Source organism: Helianthus annuus, chromosome 16 (assembly GCF_002127325.2).
Source record: "Helianthus annuus cultivar XRQ/B chromosome 16, HanXRQr2.0-SUNRISE, whole genome shotgun sequence".
NCBI classification, from domain to species: Eukaryota; Viridiplantae; Streptophyta; class Magnoliopsida; order Asterales; family Asteraceae; genus Helianthus; species Helianthus annuus.
Window position 1 is genome coordinate 50461549 of NC_035448.2, and position 20506 is coordinate 50482054.

The following is a 20506-nucleotide window of genomic DNA, read 5'->3' on the forward strand; positions in this document are numbered from 1 at the left end:
TAAAAGTTGTACTCTTTATGTCACATCATAGTGACCGATTCCATTAGAGAGAAATGCCATCCGGTTCGATCTTGATTGTTCAGTTAGAGTTCAGTTTAGTTAAGTGGGTTAACTTTAAGTGTTAACTCCGTTAGTTGTTTAACGCGTTATAAGGCGGGTGTTAGGGTAATCAGGGACCCTAACTGGCTCAGAAAAATACCAATAATATTTTTGGCAATATTTTTATGTTCCGGGTATAGTCCGGTTGTTCGGTTGGATAGTAATCCGTTAAAGCGCTTAAGATCTCCTTTAAGCGTCGTAAGTAATATTTTTAGCAACACAATTTATTCTGCAAAGTGTCGGGAATAATTCCTCATATTTTGGCACTTTATTAATTGGCTAGAAGCTAGTGTGTAAATAAAAGTGCTGTGTTCCGTGCTTAAAGTACGTTTTAGGCACATCCAATCTCTGTATCTTATTCCTAGAGACGCAATTATACAACCCTTGTATCTCTACACACACTACGGGTGTAGTAAAATAATTATGGCTCTTACAGGCCTTTAGAGGCAGTGTCTGCCTGATGCTGGCTGTATCAGCATGTTCAATAGGTTATCTGTTCAAATGCTACTGTGCTTTTGTTCATCATGTTTGTCACTAAAGTTCAGTAAATAAATAATGTAGTGACGGAAATCAAAGTATGATGCAGATTTGTACATGTGTCAACAATCAAGTAGCAGTTTATCAGCAATCTCAGTCAAGCACAGTAATTAAGCAATAATTAATAGTTAATTAAGTCGTACGGATACCTGGTTTTGTGAGGGTTGTCACACAAGAGGTCATAGAATGGGAGAATTTTGGGGGTAGTTTGTTCTTCAAGGAATACGGTTCCTTGATTTTCGGTATTGTAAGGGATATGTCGTTTATACATGCAACCACAGAAATACATTGCAATGTAAATAAAAGATTTATTTATAGACAACGATAACAACTGTTTCTTGGACCTTGACAACAAAAGAAAATAATACATAAGACGTGATTATTTCTAAACGATGTTGTCTTCTAGTCAGTCAGATGCTCATCCCTGTGCTGGATTTGCATTAGCAAGTTTTGGGCAATTTATTCGAAAATGACCCATCTCGCCACAGTTGAAACAAGAGCCTGGTAGAAAACGACCTTGAGCAGGATTGTTGCCAGCTTGGTTTGGCGTAGCTGCAGCTGGGCAGACTCTTGCTGTGTGGTCTATAAGTCCACAAGTTTGGCATTTGCGGCACTGTACATTGGCGTGATGATGGAGGCTACATTGGTTGCACAAGGATGCTGTTCCATTGTATGGTTTTCTAGCAGGGGGTTGAGCTGGTTAGTTGGGGACGGCTTGACCATTGTGAGCGACCACGGCGAAGTTCTGAGAAGCCTTCCGCTTCTTTGACTTCTTAGGGGATTCAGTCTGTTCATCCATGGTCTTTGATTCCACGATTGGGTTCGATTCCCCGACCGGTTTCTTGTCACCTTTTCGGAAAAGTTTACCTTTCCTGATCTTTGATTCAGTCAAGGTTGTAGATAGCTCAATGGCATGTCTAACTGTAGTAGGGTTGCTACCAGTCACAATGTCTTGTATTGAGTCAGGGAGGCCATCTATGTACTTTTCAATTGCCTTATCCAAAGGTGTAACCATATTCGGGCACAACAAACTTAACTCCTCACAACGATCCGTGTAGGCTCGATGCTCACCGCTAACTTGCTTAAGATCGTCGAACTCTGTTTCCAAGGCCCTGATCTCGTGACGAGGACAGAATTCCTTCATCATCAGAGCTCGAAGCTCTTGCCATGTTTGAGCCAGCGCCACATCGGCACCCCTATCTCTCATCACACCATTCCACCATGTCAAAGCTTGTTTCTCAAAGATGCTAGATGCGAATTCTACCTTTCGCTTGTTTGGACATTAAACATGTCGGAAGCTGCTCTCTAAACTCTCGAACCATTGCAGAAGTGCAGTCGGTCCTTGAGACCCAGAAAACTTTGATGGCTTAGCCGAGTTGAACGTCTTGAAGTTGTAGGGGGCATTATTGTTGTTGTTGGCTTGGTTCCATTGAGCAAAGAGGTTTGGGAATTGAGCAGCCATTTGCTGCGCAATGATCTCTGCTAGTTCGTCAGTCGTTATCTGGTTTTCGCGTCGAGGAGGCATTCTAAAAGAGAAACAAGAAGGACAACAAATGAAATGGCATTGGGTAAGAATAGGATGTTACAATTACCGACCATAATCATGGTTGATGGTCATTTGTTTGAATCCATGAAGCAAACAAACAACACCAAGGCTGAATCAAAGCAAACAGATCCTCATAGTGTATCGCGAAGACATGCTCGCCTATAAGTGGACACTCACCCCAAGAGTTCCCAGGTAAGAGTGACTGGTCCGATTATGTGGATTTGTACGAACACTCTAACCTTAGACAGAAAACCCAGGGTACAGGCATTCACTCTTCTAGTTTGCACGTGTTCACACTATTTAGGACCCAACACTTTGACGAGAGTTTTGAAAATTCAAAGGGGTTCAAAACCTTATAACAGAGGGTTCAAAACCTAGTAATCAATCATCCTAGAACAGATGATTAGTTTTCAAAGCGGTTTTGAAATTTATGTTCTTGTTGTGGTCGTCGCCTAAGGATAGGTGACAGTATTTGTTTTATGACTAAACGCAAGTAAACTCACGTTAGGGTCCTAGGAAGATTATAGATTAGGTCAAAGCATTACTAATAACCTAATTCCCTATAACCATTGGCTCTGATACCAACTTTTCTGTCACACCCCGACCACGTAGAACATACAAAACGTGGCGGAAACGTCGGGGAATGTTGTAACAGAATCAATTTTTTCAAATCCATGGCAATTGAAGTTTTGTTTTATTAATCAAACATGAAAGTTTACATTGTTTTAAACAAGAACCAAAGAGTACATAACATAATTTAACTAGTTCTTGTCTCGTTTTAAGTCACTAAGGCACAGGTCCGCCTAAGTATGTCTTGATAAGTCCTATGCATTATCTCCTGAAAACACATGTGAAAATAGGTACGTCAGCATAAAAATGCCTGTGAGATACATAGGTTTTGTGAAAACGGAATTCATGACTTATGTTTGAGAAAATGTTTAGTCATGAACCTTGTAATTTGCTTTGTCTTGTAAATCATTGAAAAACGGTAAGATCAGATGATATGTATAAATAAGAGAATAATGTATGGTTAAATGAACAACCATGTAAAATGAGTTGAATATGATAAGTTGTTTGTAAGTCAATGTCTTGTGAAAAGTATGTTATTTGTATAAAATGTTATATGTCTCAAACTGAAATGATTCAAATAACGGTACGATATGTAATACCATGCAAACACTTATATATAGGAAGTACCAGCGGCGTATCCACCATACTTGTATCGTATTACACACGCCTCGTTACTTAGATCACTTACTCAAACCAAACCATCAAGATGAAATGTTTAACAATGGTAGAAATGTTTATGTATAGTCAAATGTCTATTGTCAAATATAAATCATGTCAACAGATACAACTGGTTCACACGGTTCAATGGTTACAAAGGGTTCATATAATCAACGGGTTAAGACGGTTCACATAGTCAAATGGTTACAACGGTTCGAAATGTAGTATAATGTGTTCATATGCTGGATGTGCATATGCAACAGAAATGTAATGTAAAACAATGTACTAAGTATGCACACAATGGGCGTACGTAGCATGTATTGTAAAGTGATGTACTAAGTATGCACACAATGGGCGTACATAGTATGAAATGTATTGTAGAGTGATGTACTAAGTATGCACACGATGGGCGTACATAGCATGAAATGTATTGTAAAGTGATGTACTAAGTATGCACACAATGGGCGTACGTAGCATGAAATGTATTGTAACGTGATGTACTAAGTATGCACACAACGGGCATACATAGCATATAATGTATTGAAATCATGTACTATAAATGTACTAATGAACATAGCAAGTATATGATGTGGAAACAGGAAAGCACGAAAGTAACAAGTAGGCACATGTGTTTCACCCCAAAACAGTTTGGAAAACAGTAAAAGAGGGGTTCAATGTACTCACATAGACACCTTGAAAGCATTTGAAAGATGGGGTTCTATGTACTCACCTGAGATTGCTTTGAAATCCTTGTATAACACCCAAAAATGCTAGAGATCACGGAATATCAAACGACACCTAATAGGTAGCTATATTAATATACCGGACCTAAATCGGAGGATCGGATAGTATGCGGGTTCGTAAACCCAACGAGTATGGAGACTCGTGTAATATGGTTCAACAAAGCCTACATACTAAAATGAAACCTAGCCTAAGTGCTTACGACCCACTACGACCCGTTTAGGTAGCTTATGCTTCCTTAACGCGTCGTTCGTGTAGAACGCGTTTGGAACGCTGACGTGTTGTCGTGGTCACAATCAAATTTAATCCCCAAAACAACTATAGATAGTGGTAAGAGGGTATCGAACTCAAGGAATATGTGGAAAGTATGTCGATTGTATAGATTTGCACTTAAACTACAATTAATCTAATTTGCAGAAAAATAAAGATCAATAGTTTGGATTGTTGTTTTAGAAAACTAAATTAAAAACTAATTTCAAATCAAATGTTGGTTGTAAAACAGATTAGGAGAGAACAATGACCATCTTAGGTTTCAGTTTCTTTAAACAATTGTGTGTAATTCCAACTAGAAAGAGTTACATAGACATAACTCGTGTATAGATAATTGAAGTGATAAAAGGGAACAAAGTACTCGGATTATATAAACGCGAGGTTGTTTCCCGATGACCAATTAATCAATAACCAACCCTAACCCTTCCCGTGATATCTCGATTGCCAACGGCACCAAGAACGTACGATTAAGACTAGAAATTGCAATATCGATTTACAAGTTACAAGCAATTAAACATACACCATGATATTCAAGCAATGCAAGTTATCATTCTAGAAATTCAGAAATAAACACACAAAAGTTCAAGAGAAACCTTCACCTAAGATGATCACCGAAAAGTTTAGCCGGACATAGTTTGGTGAATCATCATACCAACAAATCTAATGTTCATAGGAATCATAAACACAAACCGAATGTTAGAAATTATTCAAAACCAAGCCAGACAGCCAAAATTCGCCCCTAGTGAGTCCCAAAACCGTCCAATGATGAGAACCCTTGAAAAGACATCATAAAAACCAACTTAATGAGGCAGTTACACATTTGATCGCAGCCACCACCGTAAATTACGGCTCCACCGTAATTTACGGTGGGCATAAAAGGTTTACGGTGCATATTGTCTGAATTACGGTAGGCTCCAGATGAAATCCAGGTCCACCCGTCAAACCCTCCAAAGCTGCATTTAATCCATCTTTTAACTCCCGAACCGCACCTGAAACATAAGCAACAGTAGTTATCTAATTCAAGATAATTACACGATTAAGTGAAGGATTATTTCGTCTTTTAACATGATTAAGGGTTGTCCAACGGACCACCCGTCAAACGCCTAACATCGTGACCATAAGGTATAACCTCGGAAGGTTATTCCCTATACAACTATAGCACCTAAAGTGTTTGGTCGGATCCTAAAGATCGACCAAATGGGTCGGGTTCGAAAGCATAAGCGATGGTTTAGATCGCTTACCTTACGACCCTATATAAGCACTAAACTAAAAGTGACGAGCTAAGCATGTTAGAACATGCTTAACTAAGTTTAGAAAACAGGTTTGGTATCAAAACAAACGGTTTTGATACCACGAGTAGTTTGGTTACAAAATACGCAAGAATGCGCATTTTGGCCGAAACTACGACTCGTCACTGAGCTAGATAACGTGGTAATCAGCAGGTATAGTCACTACGGACTATAACCATCGTGATCACGCTCACGTTATGAAGTTCCAACGAACTTCGTGTTGACCATAAGCTGGCCAACGCAGAAAGTCAAACAAAGTTTGACTTTAGCACTAGAAAGCGATTAAAAGAACCAAAGAACACTTACGAAGGGTCCCCGAAAGCTAAACTCGATCCAGGAGCTCAGGTATGAAGCAATGGCATCAACTTAGAGCTCTTTGATCAGTTTTGTGGGTTTTAACACAAATGGGGGGGGGTATTTATAGGAAAAGCAAAACCGTTAGGATCGTTTCTGGAATATCGTGCCACGATCTTATGCGTATACTTGTCAAGATGTTGTGGTGGCTCATAATGACCCTTAACTCCTGAGATTGTGAAAGGGCATTGCCCCTTTGGAGTGTTTGAAAGGCCAACTTCAGCCAAAAAACAAGTTTCTGCATCTGCAAGGGCCACGCGGCCCGCGTCAGCATATAGACAAAACTCAGGCGGGCCGCCTGGGCATGTCTGATCTGCACAAACTTTCAGAAATGGCAGTTTTGGTCCCTGTTGCATATTTAAGCCATTTCCGACACTTCTAAGGCGCGTAAAGCCAACTTTAAGGCCCTAAAATGATGCCTAAACATTGTGGACATGAAACATGCTCAAAAATATGCCGGATGTTGGTTCGTTTGGCCGTACGAACGCGATGTTCGCTTAATTACGACGGAATGCGCATAAGTGCGAAAAACGATCCAAATGACGCGACGAATGGATTTTTCTTATGCCAAACACTAAAACAAATTATTTTAGTGCTTACATAAATTTTTGGATGTCCGGATGTATTCAGAACGTAAGTTATGCGCGAAAGTGCAAACTTATGCACTTTTTGACACTTTTAGTCCCTGAATGATCCAAAAGTTTATTTTAGCACACCAAACACCTCAAAGCCTATTTCTAAGCTATGGAGAGGATATTTATGGTATGTTTAACTTATGGTCATGTTCCGGAATGTCTGCTACAGTTCAAATTGGCATACTTTCGCAGTTTGTCAAATTTAGTCCCTGTAGGCGAATTAACTTGTTTTTGCCATACCAATGCCTTCAAAACTTATTCCTAAGTTATGTAAAGGTTATTTAAGGTATGTTAAGTATATGTTGATGTTCCAGAGTATTTGTCGCATTTAAACTGAGTAAGTTTACGCACCAGTTTGCGTATAATTCTCCAGAAAGCGATATAAAATTTGAAATTGAACAAGAATTGATATGTGAAAAAGGTACACATATTTATACAAGATCCCAAGTATGAAATACAATATTTCATCGGCTTGGTATTTGTTTGATGGTCGTGGTGACACAGGTGTCACAACATGTAGATGAATATATGCTAATTATCCAATTGTTGGATTTGTTGCCAACAATCTTCGGATCCAGCCTTTTCCAGAAGGTTCCCACCTATATCTGGATATATAGTCAATGTATCTGAGATCCTTGCCGCTAGGGTCTGGTTGATTGTTTCTTAACCATTCAGTCAAAGTTGTCTTGCTTGTTCCTGGATTACCTAGTATGCTTTGCAGTTTTTGATTGTCTTTAAAAGTAACATTCTGCATGTGTTCGAGATGTATGGCCAACAACTACACTGGTGGATTTCTATGGTGGATTGGGAACTGTAGAATTCTCCATGCTGCCTCTTGAGGACATATGAATCTTCCATCGGCAAAATTATTTATCTCGTTAACATTTTCAACAACATTAGTGTCAGATTGTGTTGAAGATTCAGATTATGCTGAAGATTCAACAGACCTTGTGACAGCATAACGTACACGGTCTGCACCTTTGGAGATGTACTTGAAAAGATACTTAATAAGCATACTCCATCCACAATATTCAACGTTAATGTGAGCCTCAAAACGCAGAGACAAAATTCTATTGTAAGGAACGACGTATCCATTGTCAAGTGGTACTCCGCCTTTATCTACTTGAATGCCATTTGGTGATCTTTTATAATGAATGTAACCTTGCTCGTCAAATCGGGTAACACGTTCATAAGCCTTTGGGAACGACTTAGAACATTTACCATCTATCATACAGGGAGCATTCATTCTTGGCAATTCGCAAGGTCCATGCATTATAGATTCAGTTACTATTCGATACAATACCGGATCAGTTGACGGGTTAGGAATTTCTGCGCTAATGAAGTTATCAACATCTTCTGCATTTTGTATCTTGCATTCTGGCGTAACCCAAAGAAGCATATGACAATGTGGAAGGCCTCTTTTTTGAAATTTGATTGTGTATAGATCTGGAAAAAGAGAGGTTGTGAATATTAGTACCTAAGGGAGAAAAGAACATACGTGTTAACTAATAACACAAAGTTGAGGAATATACCCGCTACAACCTTCTCAAAAGTCTTATGTGTCTTCAAAAACTTAGCTAAAGCTTCAACCTTCATTTGAAACACTCTAGCAATAATGTCTAATCTATCTTGCGAGTTTGCGCAACCAACGTTATTCAAGTAACGCTTGATTTCCTGCCATTTGACGCTACAAGTGAAAGTTATGAAATACTGTGGGTTATCATGAACCCTACAAATTGCGAAAGCATCTTGATAATGCTTGTACATATATCGAGGGCCGCCGGTAAAAGAAGATGGTAGGACTATTCTTTTTCCAACCTCTCGACCCTTGGTATCACCTTTCGAGAAGGCATCATGGATGCCACGTAAGAATTCAGAGCGGAATTTATTTTGATTGTTACGATAATATTTAAGCCGACATTGCTCTGTGCACACATAGGCGTCGACCAAATATTGTTGGAAGAGACGACCTGCCTTTAACAATAATGTGAATGTGTCCTTACGATCGTGGATTTGATAGGCGTAAAACATATTCATGGTTAGTTTTCGGTCTTTTTCTCTAGAATCCAGAGTCAATTGAAGTTCTGGAGACCAGCCTGGATCCGCATAAGGGATAAGAAGCGGATACTGAAAAGGCATATACGAAGGATGCAACTTGCTCACACGCTTTGGTATGCCTTCTTTACTATGTATCACAATATCAAAGTCGCTTGCTAAAGGGTCATTGTCGCGTACGATAGCACCAAGAGTACCCGCAACAGGTAAGCCGTAATTGTTTTGCCTAGCCTTGTTATAAAGAGTAATTGCAAACTCCGGTACTTGTTGCGAGCAAAGCTCAGCAGCATTATTGAAAAGGCGTACGAAACCATTGATTTCAGTTAATGTACGTGTAAGAAGTGAGACAACATCTGAGGAGAACCGGCGTTCATCATCACTATCAAAAAAGTGAAGTCTATTTTCAACTTCGTGTAGTGTATCATAGACATACATTTGAAGGAACCTAGGTCTCTCGCCTTCTGAAGGGCACAAAGATCCAATACAATGTGAAATTTGACAAGCCACCTTAAAAACGTATGGACCAGCTGAATGGTTAACTGTATCATCGATGTTAGCACCAAATGATGTCATGGAAAACATTGAATTATACGCACGTATGTTTAACATGAATTGTGAGCTAGATTACAATTCTTTTATACATGACGGTGGCTCAGTTGGAAAAGGAATGCGTACACCACCTGCTTTGCAACACGTGTTATATCTAGGCCTTTGTCTTAGAGGAGATGATTTCAGCCGCTCTTCAAACCAAAACAATGCGCCACAGTATTCCCATTCGCTTGTACAATCTCCCAAATCAACATATGAAGGGCCAGGCGACTGTGAATGAACTGATGATGTTGATGCACCCTCAGACTGTTCCATATTAGGCTGGATGGAAGTGAGAGACTGTAAGGAGCTTTGATTAGCGGCAGCCCTCAGCATGGCTGATCGCCTTACTGACTAAGCAACTGTTTGCACACCAAACTCATTAGGTACTTACGAGGAAGACCGTTTGCTAGTATTTTCAAGTGCAAGAGCCTTTCATTTTCTATTCAAAGGACGGGTAGCCATACTTTTGCAAACGCTGGGCTAAAATGGAAATAAGGTTGGACTATAAAACGAACAAAAACATCAGGTAGTATACGAATGAAGCGAACCAACATACAAAAGAGCGCTTTTATCTCAACCAAACCGACATACAGATGATAAAATATGATACATCCCAATTCTAAACTATAATAAACATAAACACTAGAACCGAATACAACAAAATCAAAATTTGAGATGTGGCCGTCTTTTTCTGTTAAATCATAGTTACCAGATATATTAATTACAAACTGAGTTTCTAGTGTTAACTTATTTTGTTATCACTTTACCTATGTGAATTTTCCTGAATAACTGTTACTACTAAGATGTAATATAAAATAGACCCCAAAAAAGAACAATTACCATATATGAACAATTGAATAAGTACCTATTTTTAGATAATTGATGAGAACTTCTTTTTCCTGGGTAATACTTGAGTTTCTTCCTACACATCAGCAGAAGATTCAGGGTTAAATATGTAACAGACACTCATGATAAGAGGTTAAAAGGCTTCATCTGTTTAAAAATTAGCATATATTCCCCATTTTATTAACATAAACCCTAGTTTCGATATAAAAAATCACAACTTTTAAGATAAAAAACCTCTGATTCTTAACCATAAATTGAATATATAAATGATTTGTAAAAATAGTGCTATGCTATGGAAGAAGCTCTATAATTGGATCTCCAACAACCCCTATCAATGGCAGCCTACAATTTTATTTTCATAAGCTTAAATGCCAGTTCCCCAAAACCAATCCCTCGTGTGAAAAAATACATATATTATTGAATGACTAAATTTGAAGATATTGTTAAACTCTAGAAAATAGAAACAGGAAAAAAATATTGAAATTGTAGGACAAGTCATGATTTTCTTTCAAAATTATAAAAATCGATTACTTAGAGCTCCAATTTTTTCAACTAACATGTTCATATAAGATTCCAACACTTACAAGGAGGCCTCCCACTTCAATCTGAAAATAAAATTATTTCAATAAAGTAAATGTTAAAAGAGAGGGTAGTAAATGGCATTTTATGTCTAGAATCTCACTCTTAAAAAGTGGTTTGTTAATAACCGATGTTTGTTTGCAACAAAAATTCAGATATCAATCTAATACTAATAAAAATTCAATTGTAGTGATGTGGGCGCTCTAAGCCCTTTGGTGTTTAAAAATAATCATTAAGCAAACATAGGCAAGTGCCAAGTCACTCCACCCCTTTCTTCCCAAATCCCTAACTCCCCCCCCCCAATTCGATCCCAAAACCCTTACCTACTGGCATTTTCCCCATCAGCTGCCATTCCAAAACCACCAACCATCCCCACCATAATCATGAATTGAATATATAAATGATTTATAAAAATAGCAACAAACCTGTGGAACACTTGCTGCTTCAATTTAAGGCTTTAGGGTTTAGAACATTGGAAGGTCGATGATTTGGAAGCCAGTTACACTGATGAATGTCATTGAAATTGTACACACGACAGCCATAGGAAGAGAACAACAGAAAAGGTAAGAGATATGTAAGCTAATAGTTAAAAAAGTTAGTCTGAGGTTTATATTAATATATATAAAGTGAGCCCATTAAGTTAAAAGCCCATTAAAACCTAGTAAAATAGTAATTGTGAACACTGTTCATGAGTAGTTTGTATTGAGATGTATAATAATAATAACAACAACAACAACAACAATAATAATAATAATAATAATAATAATAATAATAATAATAATAATAATAATAATAATAATAATAATAATAATAACAACAATATACAAAAATAACAATAACAATAACAATAACAATAACAATAACAATAACAATAACAATAACAATAACAATAACAATAACAATAACAATAACAATAACAATAACAATAACAATAACAATAACAATAACAATAACAATAACAATAACAATAACAACAGTAATAAGGCTTTGGCTATTCACACACGCCCTTCATCTATTCACACACTAAAGCACTACCTTTTGGTCAAAGCGCAGTGCTTAGATGTAAAGTCAACTGACAAGGTTTGAACCTGTCAGACCTTCTCTGTTGACCTTGTACCTAAGCGTTGCACTTTGGCCAAAGCGCCGCGCTTAGGTTATGTTTGTTTTTTGGTGGAAAAAAGTGGGGTTTGGTGGAAATAGTGGGGTTTTGGTTGTATTTGGTTGTGAGTTTTGTTGAAAAGTTGTAGATTTGTGTTTTATTTAAAAAAAAACATATATAATTTAAAGTTGATTTATAAGGGTCATTTAACATGAGTGTACCGATTATAGTTGATTTATAACAGTCGTTTATAAGATACGTTTCATTACACCATTGTTTTTTTTTAATGTTAACCGATTATATTTTGTTAAATTACACGAACATGTTTAATTAAAACACCGTAAAATCAGTTGAGAAAGAGACGTATGAAATAAACGTAATCAATCTAAACAAACATTGTGTAAATAAAAGATCAACTGCATAAATATATATAAAATCAGTTTGTACATACAAAACAAAAGTACAACTGAAAGTCTAATACAAAAGTACAACTAAATCTCGGATACAAAATAAAAACTAAAGCTACTGATCCTCTGGTGGTGGGGACGGTGCCAATGGATGGGGCGGCAATCCTGCGTAAGCCCGGAGCTCCATGAGTGTCTCTATAATCCACATCTAGTATGGCTTAGAACGTCGGAGGCGCTGATCGAAGTCCCGAGCCACCGCCTGCGCAGCAGGAGGCCGGTCTACATAGACGTGTTGTGGGTACTGCAGTGGGTGCGGAGGTGGCGGCGGAGGCGGTGGTGGGGTCTTGTAGTTAACAACTTGATCAGCTGAGGCGAATGCGGCGGAGGCGGAGCCTGAGCCTGAGCCTGAGCCTGATCCTCAGGCTGAGCCAGACCTAGAGCCTCAAGCTGAGCCTGCCAAGCCGCAGCCGGAGGCGCTAGTACACCGTCCCTAAGCTCAATAAGAACTGGTATCACATCCGGAAACACCTCGGGCTCAAATACCTTGTAATCACGTGCGTCAAATGCATACTCGATACTGACGCTCGGCCTAATGTAGTTGACGAAATGGTCGGGGATAGTAACGGCTCACTCTCGGGCACGATCCCTAACGAGCGCGCGATCAGGGTAACGTAGGACCCACTGTGGAGCCTACCACGCTGCTGCCTGTGATAAGTGGCAACGAAGTACTCCGCCAGGCACGCAACGATCGCGCATGGCTGGGGCCACAACAGGCAGTACAGAAAGAAAAGGTCACCTATTTTGACCTTGTCCTGACTGTGAAATCAGGGCACGATCGATGACCCAATGATGCGGTGAAGATATCGGTACAGGGGGTCTCTGATGGCGGTGGCCTTTTGCAAGGATTTCCCAAAGGGAACCCTCGCAATAGCCATCCAAAAACTAATAAGGGTTTGTCTGTCTACGACTCTAACCCCCTGCGTGTAAATATCTGTATCAAGCTCGACCTATGTGTACAAACCTGAATGGATGGCAAAGTCCCGAAGACTCATCCCAAACTCCTGGTCGACCAGAGGAAAGTAATCTCGTTCACGACATGGTCTGGGTCCTCCACAAAATCCTCCGGATGCAGACTCATCCCAAACTCCGGGTCTAGGCTGCTGCACTCTCTGTTCTATTCAAAGTCCAAAATAGTTCGGGGGAGGCATTGGATAGGATTCTTCAAGCTTTATGTGACAACTCGAACTTTAGACCTACTTTGTGTAACGATACGTGGTTATGAGAACGTTATTAATTGAATTTTACGTGAATGATTGTGTTATATGAGTGCATGTATGTATGTATGTTATAAACAATCCGACCGCACAACCTATGCTCGATCGCACAAGGCCGTTTGGGCCTTATTCTTGTACGCGGACCATTAGGGCAGCCCATTGAGGGTTCGGCCCATCCACCTTGACCGATTAACAATTAGGGTGTTTGTAACCCTCACCCATTGTTACCAAAAACATTCTCTCATACTCAAACCCTAGTCCCTCTCTCTCTCGTTTGCTTTGGAACTCGACGGCCATCACTCCTCTTCCTCTCGGATATCATTCTTGAATCGGATCACCCTTTACTCTACGGTTAGTGTGTTGTTATTTATTTTCTTGTTGATCGATTAGGCTTGTGTATGTGATATTAAGCTAAGAACCGATCCGATGTTATTATGTTGCTATGCCTTGTTTGCGGTTTGATTGTTGTTCACCGAATCAGGTTAATGTCCCTGTGATTGTATGATTGTAATCGGCCATAAGTATATGTTGATTTAATCGGTTGGTAGCTGGTTAATGTGTTAAGTAAATCGGGTTAAGTGATGTTTCTCGGCTGCATGTTCATACGAATCATTAGATAATTGTTATGATATGATTTTAGGGTTCATGAGAATTGGATATTTGATTACCCTGTTTGATCGAGAATTAGCATATTGTGAAACTGTTTTTGGTGTTAACTGATTTGCTACAAACTTGGAAACTATTGATAGTAATTGATAATTGTAACCGAATAAGATTAATACCCGGATAATGAAACCTCTCGCACAAGATATCCTAGGCGCACAAGAGGTTTAGTCACACAAGGTCAGTCGCACAAGGGGACTGATCGCACAAGCCGGGCACACAATTCGATCGCACAGGGTGTTCTACTCGCACAAGGCTTACTGGACCGCACATGTGATAAGGTTTGTTTAATTGTTGGGCCTCAAAGCCTAATTTCAAACCGCACAACCCAGTTCCGACCGCACAAGTCACCACATGTTATTTTACTTGGGCCGATATGTTTTGGGCTGTTATTATGTTTGGCCGACTACCTTTTTGGGCTCGGTCTTTCTGGATCGCACAAGGGGATTGGGCCTGCACAACCATAACAGCCCAATCACCCACAGTCGCACAAGTTAGGGGTCATGCTTATATGAACTTCATGCTACTATTAGTTAATCAAGGTGTTACATGCTATGTGTTATAACCGTTGACTTATGTGATGTTTATGTGTACAACTCGAAACCAAAAACCTGATTTGTATAATAACCCTGTTAGGACGAAATTGACAACTCTTAGTTCGAGTAACTTTGGTATAACCTGCCGAGCAATCCCAGGTGAGTTCATTGCATTTTCTCAAGCATGCGTCCCGGTGGTTTGGGACAACTGGTAAACACTTGGAAGGGAAACTATGGGTAAACAACTTAATCAGTTTTGGTTATTGCCTGGAGGGCAATGGGGGTAATTAGTTGATAGCGCTATTAGGTGGGAAACCTCACACCGGGCCGTAAGGACGGGCGTGAACTAATTATCTGGATAGGGCTATGGTTGTTAGAGGCACACTCCTCGGATACATATGGGCACACTCCCTAGGGTATCTAACGATGGCAACATAGCGAACAGTCGTTAAGGGGTAACCACTCCCCGGATACATATGGGCACACTCCCTAGGGTATCTAACATGAGCAACATTGTAACGCAACATTGAATCGCATTAACATACATCTGGTAACTCAACACGTTAACAAAACCTTGAACTCACCAGCGTAGTCTGACACACTTGTTTGCATGCTTGTAGGTCGTTAACTTTGGGAACATGGACTTGCTATCTGGGCGTGCTGGAGTGGTCATGGATCGAAGCTACTGGATCATTGATAATTGATACATTGGTTTTACGTTTATTTTGAAACAATTACTAAACGACTTATCATATGCTTCCGCTACATAACTCTTGTGAATTGATATTGTGTTTGATAAATAATCTTGGCTATTAATGACATGTTTTATTTAAGCACTTACTATTGGTTCAATGTGATTGGTGGCTCAGACTCTGATGTGTAACACGCCTCGCTGGGTTTCCGCAGGTGGTATTTTGGGGGTGTTACAGTTTGGTATCAGAGCCACTGGTTATAGTGAACTAGGTTTTAAAACGTTTTGTAAAACCAGACTATAACCAAACAACTTCGAAAATCGATCATGACACTCAGCTCCAGATTGCAAGGTTCGTCTCTCTCACTTTATACATTACTTGCTTAGCAGTCACACACTCACAACGTATATGAACTGGAACATTAAACACCATAGTGACTTGATAGTGTGACACTACTATTCGACTTATGCAAACTATAGACCTGTAATACCATCTGTTATGTTGTCTGACCTAATCAATACCCGCGTGGCTGAGGCTTTAGCAGCCTATCAAGCTGGTATGGAATGTGCCAAGTACTCTTACTCTCATATCGCATACACGTCTTTTCACTCCTGTAACGTGTTTCCTTTCGTCATTTAGGTCAGCAAGCGCAACCTCAACCTAACCAGCCTGCGTGTACGTTCAAAATGTTTATGGACTGTAAGCCACAGACCTTCACCGGGACTGAAGGGGCTGTGGGACTTCTAAGATGGTTCGAGAAAGCAGAGTCTGTGTTTGCTATCTGTAACTGTCCCGTTGGGGACAGGGTGAAATATGCTGCGGGTACCTTGGCTGATGGTGCCCTAACATGGTGGAACGCCCAAGTACAGTTGTTGGGCATCGAGGCAGCGAATGCCACAACTTGGGAAGATTTTAAAGAACTGATCAGGGAGGAGTACTGTCCTCGGGACGAGGTCCAGAAGCTGGAAAACGAATACTACGACTTGAAGATGGTTGGATCTGAAGTCGAAGCGTATGTGAAGCGATCGTATGAACTGGCCGACATGTGCCCGAACTTGTCTCGGCCTATGTCCAGGAGGATTGAGTTATTCATCAAAGGGTTGCCTCCGCGTGTGAAGAGCTTGGTCACTGCAGCCCATCTCAATGATTTGACACAGATCGTTCGTCTGACTCACAAGATTGTGGATCAAGAGGTGGAAAGCGATTCGTTACCCCCGCGTATTTCGGTCACTAAAGCTGCTACACCCACTGCCACTGCGTCCGCTAATGATAACAAGCGGAAGTGGAGTGATTATGACAAGGCATCCAGTGCTGGACAGACTCAGAAAAGGCCAGACAACAGCAACCGCAACATCAGCCAGTCGTCTTCTGTCAATCAAGGTCAGGGAAGTGGCCACAGCCAGGGTTCGTATGCAGGGAAGAAACCACGATGTAACAAGTGTGGCTATCATCATTTCGGGTCGTGTACTCGGAAGTGTGACAGGTGTGGTAAGGCGGGCCATGAGGCCAGGGATTGTAGGGCCCCACAGCCTAAACACCAGCAGCAACAAAACCAGCAGAATCAGAGGCAACAGGGACAACCGCCCCAACAGAACCAGGGTCTCAGGAAGGGGTGCTATCAGTGTGGTGATGAGGGCCACTTTAAGCGGGATTGCCCTCAGTTAAACCAGAACGCCAACGACAACAACCACCCGAATAATAACAACACTGGAAACAACAACAACAACGGCAATAATGGGGGAAACGGTGCTCGAGGCAGAGTGTTTCAGCTTGGAGCAGGGGATGCCAGGAATGACGGCAACGTTGTAACTGGTACGTTTCCTGTTAACAATCGTATTGCTTCTGTATTATTTGATTCGGGTGCCGATTGGAGTTACGTGTCCCTAGAGTTTAGTCAACGATTAGGGATAACCCCAACACCTTTAGAGGTTAAACAAGTAGTAGAACTAGCAGATGGTAAGACGATAGAAGCCTCAAATGTCCTTTTTGGATGCAAACTAGATCTCGTGGGTCAGGTGTTTGACATTGACCTCCTTCCCGTTACGCTCGGTAGTTTTGACATAGTGGTAGGCATGGATTGGTTGTCTAAGCACCAAGCAGAAATTCTGTGTAAGGAGAAGATTGTGCGTATTCCTCTCCCTGATGGAGAGTCACTGTTAGTTCAAGGGCATTGTAGTGGGACGATGGTTGGGATTATCACGGCCATGCGTGCACAACAGAATCTACAAAAGGGGTATCCTGCACTGTTAGCGTTAGTTACCAACGCTCAGTCTGAAGAGAGTAAGATCAAGGATCTACTAGTGGTGCGAGAATTCGCTGATGTATTCCCAGAGGAGCTACCAGGGTTACCTCCTCACCGCCAAGTAGAATTTCAGATTGATCTTGCACCGGGAGCGGCTCCAATTGCTCGAGCTCCTTACCGGTTAGCACCTAGAGAGTTACAGGAACTGTCCAATCAATTGCAGGAGTTGTTGGATAGGGGTTTCATTCGACCCAGTTTGTCGCCTTGGGGAGCCCCAGTTTTGTTCGTAAAGAAGAAAGACGGGCCATTCCGTATGTGTATCGACTATCGGGAGCTCAACAAGGTGACCATTAAGAACCGCTATCCGTTACCACGCATCGACGACTTGTTCGACCAGTTGCAAGGGTCAAGTTTTTATTCAAAGATCGACTTAAGGTCGGGTTATCACCAGGTAAGGGTTAGGGAAGAGGATGTTCCCAAGACAGCCTTTCGAACGCGCTACGGACACTATGAGTTTTTGGTCATGCCGTTTGGATTGACCAATGCACCAGCGGTTTTCATGGATCTCATGAACCGCGTATGCAAGCCATATCTCGACGAGTTTGTTATAGTGTTTATTGAGGACATCTTAGTCTATTCCAAGAACAAGGAAGATCACGGGCGTCACCTACGTCTCATCTTGGAACTCTTGAGAAGGGAGCAGTTGTATGCGAAATTTTCTAAGTGCGACTTTTGGATTCGAGAAGTGCACTTCCTTGGGCATGTTGTTAACGAGAAAGGGATACATGTGGATCCTGCGAAGGTGGATGCAGTTAAGAATTGGGCAGCACCAAAGACTCTGTCTGAGGTGCGACAATTTCTAGGTCTCGCAGGGTATTATCGAAGGTTCATTAAAGATTTCTCGAAAATCGCGCAACCTCTCACCTCGCTGACACAGAAGAACACAACTTACTCTTGGGGAACGAAGCAGGAAGAGGCCTTCCAGTTGTTAAAGCAGAAACTTGCAGTGCACCGATCTTGTCATTACCAGAGGGTACCGAAGATTTTGTGGTATATTGTGACGCGTCAATTCAGGGTCTCGGTTGCGTGTTGATGCAACGCGAGAAGGTAATAGCTTATGCTTCTCGTCAGCTGAAGGTGCACGAGAAGAACTACACGACACACGACTTGGAGTTAGGAGCAGTAGTATTTGCGTTGAAGATTTGGAGGCACTATCTGTACGGTACCAAATGCACCATCTACACCGACCATAGGAGTCTCCAGCACATCTTCGACCAGAAAGAATTGAATATGCGACAACGACGATGGGTGGAATTATTGAACGATTATGAATGTGCCATCAAGTATCATCCGGGCAAGGCGAACGTTGTAGCTGACGCCCTCAGCAGAAAGGATAATGCACCTAGGCGTGTGCGAGCATTGCAACTCACAATTCAGTCCAACCTCCCCTCCCAGATACGAGACGCTCAGTTAGAAGCGTTGAAACCAGAGAACGTTCAAGCTGAAGCTTTACGTGGCTCGAGACAACGACTAGAACAAAAGGGAGACGGTGCTTACTACGTAACTGGACGCATTTGGGTCCCATTCTTTGGCAACTTACGAGAACTTGTAATGGAAGAGGCACATAAATCACGCTACTCTGTACATCCTGGATCAGATAAGAAGTACCACGACTTGAAAACTACCTACTGGTGGCCCAGCATGAAGGCTCATATAGCAACCTACGTCAGCAAATGTTTGACTTGTGCTAAAGTCAAAGCAGAACATCAAAAGCCCTCAGGTCTACTGCAGCAACCAGAGATACCCACATGGAAGTGGGAACAGATCGCTATGGGTTTCGTGACAGGACTACCAAGAACTCAGGCTGGGAATGACACTATTTGGGTGATTGTTGATCGCCTCACGAAATCAGCACACTTCCTAGCAATCAAGGAAACATACAAGTTTTCTCAGCTGGCAGCAGTGTATCTTAAGGAAGTGGTTTCTAGGCATGGAGTGCCAACTTCTATCATTTCAGACCGAGATCCGCGTTTCACTTCAGAGTTATGGCAGTCAATGCATAAATCGTTTGGTTCCCAACTCGACATGAGTACCGCTTATCACCCACAGACGGATGGTCAAAGTGAGTGCACCATCCAAACACTCGAAGATATGCTTCGGGCATGCGTACTCGACTTTGGAAAAGGATGGGAGAAGCACCTACCGTTGATAGAATTCTCCTACAACAACAGCTACCATTCAAGTATTAAGGCAGCTCCGTTCGAAGCACTGTACGGACGGAAATGCCGTTCACCTCTCTGTTGGCACGAGGTGGGTGATAGTCAGATCACAGGCCCTGAGTTTGTTCTTGAGGCATCAGAAAGCATTGTGCAGATCCGAAACCGTATGGCCGCAGCTCGCGATCGTCAGAAGAGCTACGCTGACAAACGTAGTAAACCACTGGAATTTGAAGTTAATGACCGCGTTATGTTAAAGGTTTCCCCCTGGAAGGGTGTGGTGCGTTTTGGGAAACGCGGCAAACTAAACCCTCGCTATGTAGGACCATTCAAAATTCTGGAACGAATTGGAAAGGTGGCCTACAGGTTGGAATTACCTGCTGAGTTGGGTAATGTCCATGATGTATTTCACGTATCGCAGCTAAAGAAGTGTTTGGTTGATGAAACACTAGTAGTACCATCTCAGGAGCTGAAGATAGACGACAAATTGCAGTTTGTCGAAGAACCAATTGAAATTATGGATCGGGAAGTTAAAGTTCGGAAACACATCCGTATACCGATTGTGAGAGTTCGTTGGAACTCAAGACGTGGTCCAGAGTTCACATGGG

The 20506-nt window shown here is 41.3% G+C and overlaps 1 protein-coding gene across 1 annotated transcript; it reads right to left on the reverse strand.

Annotated features, from left to right (window-relative positions):
* Positions 1-5159: 5159 nt before the first annotated feature.
* On the reverse strand, positions 5160-9677 carry LOC110919334. The gene is made up of 4 exons (XM_022163605.1): positions 9395-9677; positions 8241-9292; positions 7646-8175; positions 5160-5409 (listed from the first exon to the last, which is right to left on the reverse strand). Exons 1-4 carry the CDS (start codon positions 9675-9677, stop codon positions 5160-5162), a joined length of 2115 nt encoding a protein of 704 aa, XP_022019297.1.
* Positions 9678-20506: the final 10829 nt, after the last annotated feature.

What these genes read in the sequence shown, in the direction of transcription:
- LOC110919334 (XM_022163605.1), bottom strand. Translation starts at nt 9,677, where the DNA reads ATGCTGAGGGCTGCCGCTAATCAAAGCTCCTTACAGTCTCTCACTTCC. An exon ending in TCCAACTGAGCCACCGTCAT is followed by an intron (nt 9,293 to 9,394) that starts GTATAAAAGAAT and finishes TCGATGATACAG; the next exon opens with TTAACCATTCAGCTGGTCCA. An exon ending in CACATAAGACTTTTGAGAAG is followed by an intron (nt 8,176 to 8,240) that starts GTTGTAGCGGGT and finishes TTTCTCCCTTAG; the next exon opens with GTACTAATATTCACAACCTC.